The sequence below is a fragment of the Ruditapes philippinarum genome, unplaced genomic scaffold (assembly GCF_026571515.1).
Source record: "Ruditapes philippinarum isolate M1 unplaced genomic scaffold, ASM2657151v2 ctg7662_1_1_1_1, whole genome shotgun sequence".
NCBI classification, from domain to species: domain Eukaryota; kingdom Metazoa; phylum Mollusca; class Bivalvia; order Venerida; family Veneridae; genus Ruditapes; species Ruditapes philippinarum.
In genome coordinates this window covers 19,977-30,000 of record NW_026863894.1, presented here as the reverse complement: position 1 = coordinate 30,000, position 10,024 = coordinate 19,977, and the positions used below count along the sequence as shown (strand labels likewise).

Here is a 10,024-nt window from a genome sequence, read left to right as displayed (position 1 = left end):
ACCATTATGGTTGAACGAACAACTGTTTATACATGCTGATCCCGGTTCAAGTGGAAGTGTTTTCTGAAAAATCATAACATTTATTGATAACAAATAAATATAACAGACCTATAATAATAATGCATGCTGCAATAATTATACGCCAAAAGGGGAACAATGGTCTAGTTAGTAGTGGTTTAAGTCTGCCTATGAACCCAGTAATAATGGGTTTCATACCTACTATGGTTACAACAAAGTGTCCCAGTATCATGCACACGCCCAGATGTATAAGTTCAAGTATTCTTTGACTAGTTGAGCTAAAAATTTATAATAATTATTTTTGTTCATTTTCTTGTTTTATTCTTCCATAGATTTTACATATTCTTTAAAAATCAAGTGGAAAATATGAATCCATGATTTATTTCCTTTAATTATCTCTAGTATAGTTTATACTAATTTATTTTTAGTTTGATTGTGTTGTAAGCTATAAACTTATTGAAACACTTTTGAATTCGTTCCTGCCAACAACCAGTACTAAGCATTGAGTGTAAAGTTTCTTGATCATGATAGCAACAGACTGCCTCTGTAGGGGTTTGAACCCATGCAATCAGCAATCCTTAGATTACTAGTCATATAAGTTAACCAGTCAGCCACATCCCTACTAAATACTTTGCAAATGAACAACTACAACTCTGGCAGAAAGAGAGTTAAGGGATTAAACAATAACTTACATCAGTTTTCATTGTTTTAAGATCCCATACAGTAAGTTTACCAGCCCTGGAATCATGACTTGGCCCTATATCAGAGCTGAAAGAGGACGATCTTGGATGTCCAGAAGTTGCTGAACATACAAACATCGGAGATGCTGGGTTAGAACACAATGTCACTATTCTGTAAGGAGGACAAAACTGATGTATAATCATGTATAATAAACTGAACAAATGTTACTGCATAACACTTGAAGTACAGAATATTATGTCAAGAAGTACTGTCAGTACAGATTAATCACAGACATTGACAGTTTAAGGCATTTATTAAATGCATCAAACATAAAACATTGATGAAGTTCTAGCTTATTTTTTGTTTAAAAATTGCCAACATATGATATCACATTAATGAGTTAAACAATAAAATTTAAGTGCAACTAGAATATGTTCATAGAACTTGAATGCCCCCATATTTCAGTAATGTCAGTCTATGGACAATCAGAATGACATCTGGATGGATAGACAAGAGCAAATCTATATGCCAGTAATAGGGGGAAAATTTAATTCCACAGTTCAAGACAACGAATTTGCAAATGGTTCACTAATCACCTAATCTTACAATCATATCTTTAAAACATAACAGTTTGTTTGTTTGTTTCATTTTACGCCTTTTCCCAACAGTATTTCAGTCATATAGGCGGGTAGTTTCCTAACCATCGTTCCTGGAGAGTTACACCAGTACTAGACTACCTTCCTCCGTGCTAAACTACCAAAGCATTTTCCAGGGATCAAACCCACGCCAGAGAGGTAACTGGATTAGAAGTCATTGACTCTAACCCCTCGATTACAGCTGTTCAAGTAAAAACAATAAGTAAAATCTTTACACAGATATGATACATAGATATGAAGAAAGTCTTACCTTGGATAGCTAGCATCAGCCGTTGCTTCATAAAATGATTTCATTTCCTTCACATCAAACAAGCGTATGTTCCCAGATTTGTTGCCCAGCAATAACTTGTAAAATAAAACATACCATATTAATCCTTTAAGCACAAGATGGAATTATGACACACTTACTGCTGAAATCTAATATTTGATGCCAATATCCCCCCGATCTACTCCCGATTCCAAGGTATAAATAATTTTTTAAATTTTAAATTCAGATCTAAAGAATATGATTGGTCAAAAAACAAAAAAGCACCAAATGACCAGTTGAAATCCTGATATTCTAGACTTGGCTCAAAAAAAGATTTATAATTTCAAGGCCCGAAAAATCCCAAATTTAGATTTGAAAAATTCCTTAATACTACTTTAGCAGATTAATATTCATTAGTCTTGAAGAATATCAAGTTAACTTAACACAGTGTTCAGGAACATGAATCTAAGACAATAATTATTCTATGATAAATGTACTTAAATTGAGAAAAATCATAAACAAGAGGGCCATGATGGCCCTGAGGTCACTCACCTGTATATAGGCCCCCCAACCCCCACCACCCCCCTAACGTTGCAGGGCCAATTTAACCCAAGGGCTTTTATTTGCACAAACTTGGTAGACACCCATAAGAAGATGTTTCATGCTAAACATCTAAGCTCTAGCTCATTGGGCTTTTTAAAAGAAGATTTTTTTAAAGTTTTTACTATACACATATAGTTAAAAACAATGACACCCCTGGGGCCGGGCCAGTTTTGACCCCAGGGCTTTTATTTGAACAAACTTTGTAGACACTTACTAAAAGATGTTTCTTGCTTAATATCTAAACTCTAGCTATTTGGGTTTTTTCAAAGAAGATTTTAAGTTTTTGCTATACACATATAAAGAAAATCAATGACCCCCGGGATGGGGCCAATTTTGACCCCAGGTCTTTTATTTGAACAAACTTTGTAGACACTCACTAAAAGATGTTTCATGCTTAATATCTTAACTCTAGCTATTTGGGTTTTTTCAAAGAAGATTTTTTAAGTTTTTGCTATACACATATAAGGAAAATCAATGACCCCCGGGGCGGTGCCAATTTTGACCCCAGGGCTTTTATTTGAACAAACTTCGTAGACACCTATTAGAACATGCTTGATGCTCAATATCTTAGCCATAGCTCTTTGAGTTCTTTAAAAGAAGATTTTAAGTTTTTACAATATGCATATAGGGAAAATCAATGAACCCCCGGGCGGGGCCAATTTTGACCCCTGGGCTTTTATTTGAACAAACTTCGTAGACACTTATTGGAACATGTTTTATGCTAAATATCTTAGCTTTAACTCTTTTGGTTCTTTAAAAGAAGATTTTTTAAGTTTTTACTATATGCATATAGGGAAAATCAATGACCTCCTGGGGCGGGGCCAATTTTGACCCCAGGGCTTTTATTTGAACAAACTTGGTAGACACCCATTAGAACATGTTTCATGCTAAATATCTTAGCTCTAGCTCTTTGGGTTCTTTAAAAGAAGAATTTTTAAGTTTTTACTATATGCATATAGGGAAAATCAATGACCCCCCTGGGGCGGGGCCAATTTTGACCCCAGGGCTTTTATTTGAACAAACTTGGTAGACACTCACTAGAAGATGTTTCATGCCAAATATCTAAGCTCTAGCTCTTATGGTTTTTTAAAAGAAGATATTTAAAGTTTTTTCTTTCGGTTGCCATGGCAACCAGAGTTCTGCATGGAATTAAATTCTTTGAACAATTTTTAAAGGTGACCACCGAAGGAACATTCCTGTGAAGTTTGGATGAAATTGGCTTAGTGGTTTATGAGGAGATGTCATTTAAAGTAAAAATTGACGGACGGACGACGCCCGGACGGCCAGACGAAAAGCGATCACAAAAGCTCAACCTGTCACTTTGTGACAGGTGAGCTAAAAAAAAAATCCTTCAAGCTGCATGCCTCCAGATGAGCAAAAATATTTCAAGAAAATCAATATTGAGAAAAATGTAAAGTTTTTACTATATGCATATAGGGAAAATCAATGACCCCCTGGGGCGGGGCCAATTTTGACCCCAGGGCTTTTATTTGAACAAACTTGGTAGACACCTATTAGAACATGTTTGATGCTCAATATCTTAGCCATAGCTCTTTGAGTTCTTTAAAAGAAGATTTTTTAAGTTTTTACTATATGCATATAGGGAAAATCAATGACCCCCTGGGGCGGGGCCAATTTTGACCCCAGGGCTTTTATTTGAACAAACTTGGTAGACACCCATTAGAACATGTTTGATGCTAAATATCTTAGCTCTCTCGCTCTTTGGGTTCTTTAAAAGAAGATTTTTTAAGTTTTTACTATATGCATATAGGGAAAATCAATGACCCCCCGGGGGCGGTGCCAATTTTGACCCCAGGGCTTTTATTTTTGAACAAATTTGGTAGACACTTATTAGAACATGTTACATGCTAAATATCTTAGCTCTAACTCTTTTGGTTCTTTAAAAGAAGATTTTTTAAGTTTTTACTATATGCATATAGGGAAAATCAATGACCCCCCTGGGGCGGGGCCAATTTTGACCCCAGAGCTTTTATTTGAACAAACTTGGTAGACACCTATTAGAACATGTTTGATGCTCAATATCTTAGCCATAGCTCTTTGAGTTCTTTAAAAGAAGATTTTTTAAGTTTTTACTACATGCATATAGGGAAAATCAATGACCCCCCGGGGCGGGGCCAATTTTGACCCCAGGGCTTTTATTTGAACAAACTTGGTAGACACCCATTAGAACATGTTTCATGCTAAATATCTTAGCTCTAGCTCTTTGGGTTCTTTAAAAGAAGAATTTTTAAGTTTTTACTATATGCATATAGGGAAAATCAATGACCCCCTGGGGCGGTGCCAATTTTGACCCCAGGGCTTTTATTTGAACAAACTTGGTAGACACTCACTAGAAGATGTTTCATGCCAAATATCTAAGCTCTAGCTCTTATGGTTTTTTAAAAGAAGATATTTAAAGTTTTTTCTTTCGGTTGCCATGGCAACCAGAGTTCTGCATGGAATTAAATTCTTTGAACAATTTTTAAAGGTGACCACCGAAGGAACATTCCTGTGAAGTTTGGATGAAATTGGCTTAGTGGTTTATGAGGAGATGTCATTTAAAGTAAAAATTGACGGATGGACGACGCCCGGACGGCCGGACGAAAAGCGATCACAAAAGCTCAACCTGTCACTTTGTGACAGGTGAGCTAAAAAAAAATCCTTCAAGCTGCATGCCTCCAGATGAGCAAAAATATTTCAAGAAAATCAATATTGAGAAAAATGTAAAGTAAACTCATTCAAGATCAAAATTATATTTTACATGTTAACATGCGGTTTAAGACTGATTTTGCAGTATTTTATCACCATATTTCTAATGCCCTACTAACGCAGTTAGGGCTGTTTTTGCATATGTTGACCACATTTTGGTAATTTATTTGGATTGTAAATGCCAATTGCAATATGAAAATTATTTTATTTGTTCACCTTATAATATTTTACTTTTAAATACATTTCCAAAATTTTCATGAATATGACATAAATCTTGAGGTGTTGAAATAAACTATTCCATCATTGCTAAGGTTTATAACAGTTTGTATGACATATATAACAGTTTGTATGACATATATTACAGTTTGTATGACATATATAACAGTTTGTATGACATATATAACAGTTTGTTTGACATATATTACAGTTTGTATGACATATATATAACAGTTTGTATGACATTTATAACAGTTTGTATGACATATATTACAGTTTGTATGACATATATAACAGTTTGTATGACATATATAACAGTTTGTATGACATATATAACAGTTTGTATGACATATATAACAGTTTGTATGACATATATAACAGTTTGTATGACATATATATAACAGTTTGTATGACATATATAACAGTTTGTATGTCATATATATAACAGTTTGTATGTCATATATATAACAGTTTGTATGTCATATATATAACAGTTTGTATGTCATATATATAACAGTTTGTATGACATATATATATAACAGTTTGTATGACATATATATAACAGTTTGTATGACATATATTACAGTTTGTATGACATAACATTAATGCTTACCCATCTGTCAGACTTGCTAGCCCACTCTAGTGACAGGAATGCTGATTTAGACATCACTGTAGCTGCTGTAACTGCCTTGGGACTCCATGACCATACCCTGAAAAAATTTCATTGACATTTGAGCATGACAAAACCAAAATAATGGGTTTGCGACCAGCATCCGTGCAGTCTGGTCAGGATCCATGCTGTTCACTTACAAATGCTATAACAAGTAGAGAAATTGATAGCGAACAGCATGGATCCTGGTCAGATTGCGCGGATGCGCAGGCTGGTCTGGATCCATGCTGGTCGCAAACGCACTATGTTGGTTTTGTCATGACGAGGCTCAATTTTGGTTGTTTTAGAGAATTCACACTGCTGAGTATTTCAGGCTGAGTAATAAACAATGTGTCGAACCACAAACCTTCCTTATCATTGCGGAATTGCTCCATAACATCAAGAATGACAAGTGATTTGAAAGGTGACAATTTATACCATTTAAACAAACATGGCTTCGTACAAGTAATTACTTAGAACATTACCTGTCTGCCTGAAGTGTCCACAAGTCAACAGTTCTAGTTGTCTGACATAGTTCAATAATTAATCAAAAATAATTTTGGTAAAAATAGGAGGCAAATTCTTAATTCTTTTCAAGGGAGATCTGCAAGGCAATTTGTTTTTTTCCCTTTACATATGGAGAAAAAATTATTGAAAATTTAAATAACTATACTGGTTATCATAATAAAGCTCACTTGACTACGCCATCAACATCCACACTTGCCACATACTGACCACTGTTACTAAATCTGGCATATGATATGGAGGCCCTATGCTCTGAATACTCATCCTGAAAATTACAATACATGTACCATGTAACTACATCAGCTGCCTCAAATACTAAGACAATCAAAAGTGCAAGAAACATAGGCCAAAAACTCTGATCAACTACCCCAAAAACACATATATGTACATGTACTATGCAAATCAAAAATGCAATTACGAAAAAAAAAACAAAAAAAACATCAAAGTCTGCCACTGTCTCTGTCACTGGTAATCTTTTGATTCACTTTTCTGATCATTAAAATACGTTTTGTCACTTTTTTGTTCATTGACTTTGAAATTGTTTCAGAACTTCTTAATAATCACTTAACTTTCTGCTTTATTTCTCTACTATTTTTTATCAAAATATTACATGTATTATACCTATAAATAACTTGATTTTTATACGGTTTTCATGTAAAATCACTAACAGAGGTATGGAAAAGTGTATGCATGTTACAATGCAAAATCAAATACAACATAAGGGTTCAATTAGTTTTCTATATGCATAAACTATTTTAAATTTCAATCTGTGCAGTCTGATCTAGATGCATGGGTAAAATCATTTGCCACTGGTAGGCTTACGAGTAAAGACATGTCCAAGATTTTTTTTCCAGGATTTTGGGAACATGACCCATACCAACAGAATTGGGAATTCCAGTGATGCTTTGTTAAAGATTGGGAAAAAATCAGGAATAAAATTTCGCAGTGATTAAATGAATGCAAACAATCACTGTCTATAATGGCGTCTTCAAACATTTAAGCACCATAACAGTGAAGAAGCCCATATTTTCAAAGATTTTAGAATTTTTCATTCAATATTGTTATTTTGTAACTTCAATTAGGAACTTTTTCCTATGGACTGGGAAAATAATATACTATTTTCAATTGGGAATATGACCGAATATCGACTATAAAATAAGCCAAAAAAATTCCTGAATGTTAAGAGGATATTTTTTCGTTTGCGTAAAATATGGAATATATTTTCACGAAACATGATAAAATGCCACATATTTTCACGAGCCGGTACGGCGAGTGAAAATATGTGGCATTTTATCATGTTGAGTGAAAATATATACCATATTTCACGAAAAACGAAAAAATAACCTTTTTATTTAATTTCATTATCAAAGAAAATGGTAACGAATCCCCGTGCTTGCTACCAACTGCAATTGTACAGCGCGCAGTAATTAATGCGTAAGCACGCGCTGTTTGGCGCTACATTGTGACGTCATGTAAACAACTCTTTAATCGTCTGTACAGGCTGTCAACCAGGTCTTATCCAAAATAAAGGAGGAATATAGGAATATTTTAGCAGGAAATATAGGAGTTTTTGGACCATTTTGAGGCAAAAAATAGGAGTTTTCAACTTAAATTGTTTAACTTACCAATGCTTATAAAAATGTAAATTATTCTTACTTTTACACATGCTGTTTCTACAATAAAACGTCTACCGTATAAGTGAAGGACAACATTAGCAGGCTGTCCAGCACCTTCATACATAAAATTAGGGCGAATTTTAGGGTAATATTTCAGAAATTTTAGGGCTAAAATTAGGAATGTTAGGTAACATAATAGAAATTTTAGGGCTAAAATTTGCAATTTTATAACTAAATAAACTAAGGTCCCAAAGGACCAAGATGAGGGCTAATCTTTGCATATTTGACACAAAAGTAACTCACAAATAATGCTCTAGTTTAGTTACAGCAAAGGTGCTACCAGTGTGGACTCACTGGTCAACTGCCTCCCCTGCGAAAATGGTCATAGTCAAATCATGTTCAAACCATATTTTTTAAACTGGCTGAATATGTCAAAAAGAACATGACTGTTCTACCTATGTTTTGGGAATGTTATAACCACAAGTGTCTAAAAGGAATTCTTATACAGTGAAATTCTTGCACAATGCAGCTTTTGAATATAGACAAATGAAATTTTTTGTACAAGTAGGAAGTAAAAAGGCATTTGCCTTAGTACAGTCATTTGAATAAATGGGAAGCATCTATAATCAACACAAAGAATTGCACATCAAAAAAGTTCATCACACAGACCATTCAATTGTAGTTTATCTAGTTCATATAATGGCAAAATGTTTGTACATGGAAATTGGAAATGAGCTTTATATTACTGAACTGCCAAATTATTTTTGAGTGTGATTAATTACATGAGTCTGCCTTTTCCTAAATTGTACCAGATGAATGAAAGAACAAGAATTGAATGAAAGTGATAACTTTGTGGCAAAAAAAGCAAACTCTCCTACAAAGACATCGAAAATGATAAATAAGTATGTGGGAAAGAATAATTTTTCAAAGTCTACGTTAACCCATTCAGTACTTTACAATGTTGTTTTGAAATTATGCAGATTTAAATAAAAGAGTTGTGAGTAAACAAATTGTACATTAATTTTTGACAACTATTTATACATGTCTTTAATTAAGATTGTGTTACATCAGCTTCATAATGATCATTTTTAAATATGATATGATATAAATGGACCACTTCAGAAATTTGGATAAAATGAACAAACATAAAATTCAAAATATCTGGAGTTGGCAAAAAAGTGTCAAAATATTCTAGAATATGTGGACTCTTATGGTTATGATTTGAGTTTCAGGACCATGATATGGTAGTATTTTTGCTGTCAATATGATTATCAACAACTGCTTTGATTATGAAATAGCAATGTTACTGACATAGTCAAAGTAACTTTTAGTTAAAACGAAACCATTTCAATGTCATCAATTTTGAGTTGGTATATCATGGCCAAATCTTTTTTCACCACGTTCAAAACATGGTTGACTTAGTTATGTCCGCGATTATTTTGACAGGGTTACAAGTTATAAGTATGTTAATAACAAAAGATAAAAAAATTAGGAATAAAAGTGAAAAAATAAGGCATCTTTAGGAATTTCCTTTGAAATTTTCACTTTTTTAGGAATTTTAGCCAAACAGAAAAAAATTAGGATTTTTTTAGGAATTTTAAGGATGCAGCGGACAGCCTGCATTAGTGAACCACAGCATCAGCATCCCGGCAGAAAGCTACAGCAATGCATGACCATCATCTGAATGGTCACCTGAAATAAAGTTGACATACTGATGCACTGCTTTTCATGGTGACCATGCAGATGGCTATGAGGAGCATAGCAGCCTTGAGCATAGTAATGTGATGCTGATACAGGCATACACATTCTCTTACCTGTAAAATACAAAATGCCAAAAGCAGTACCAAAATTTAAATCTCTTTGAATTTCTCGGCAATATATTTTAAAAAAAATATAGGAAAAATAATCAAAATATAGGAGAATATAGGAAAAATAGGAGGTTTTTTAGAATATAGGATTCCGACCCAAAATATAGGAGTTTTATAGGAATATAGGAATTGGTTGACAGCCTGTCTGTACAGCGTTAATTACTGACTTAAAGATATTGGTGTTCGAATTAATTTTCTTAGTTAGACCATTTTCTATCATGCTAGATAGTTTTCAA

General features: G+C 33.7%; 1 protein-coding gene across 1 annotated transcript in view; it reads right to left on the bottom strand.

The window, feature by feature from the left end:
• LOC132723675 (WD repeat-containing protein 91-like) overlaps positions 1-10,024 on the bottom strand; it is a 31,624-nt gene that overhangs the window by 5,460 nt on the left and 16,140 nt on the right. Inside the window, exons 10-14 of the mRNA XM_060708441.1 lie at positions 6,475-6,569; positions 5,744-5,840; positions 1,606-1,700; positions 711-870; positions 1-63 (exon numbers count right to left, since the gene is read on the bottom strand). The exon at positions 1-63 is cut by the window's left edge and continues 46 nt beyond it. Coding sequence (XP_060564424.1) covers positions 1-63; positions 711-870; positions 1,606-1,700; positions 5,744-5,840; positions 6,475-6,569 — 510 coding nt within the window. The remainder of the gene's footprint in view (positions 64-710; positions 871-1,605; positions 1,701-5,743; positions 5,841-6,474; positions 6,570-10,024) is intronic.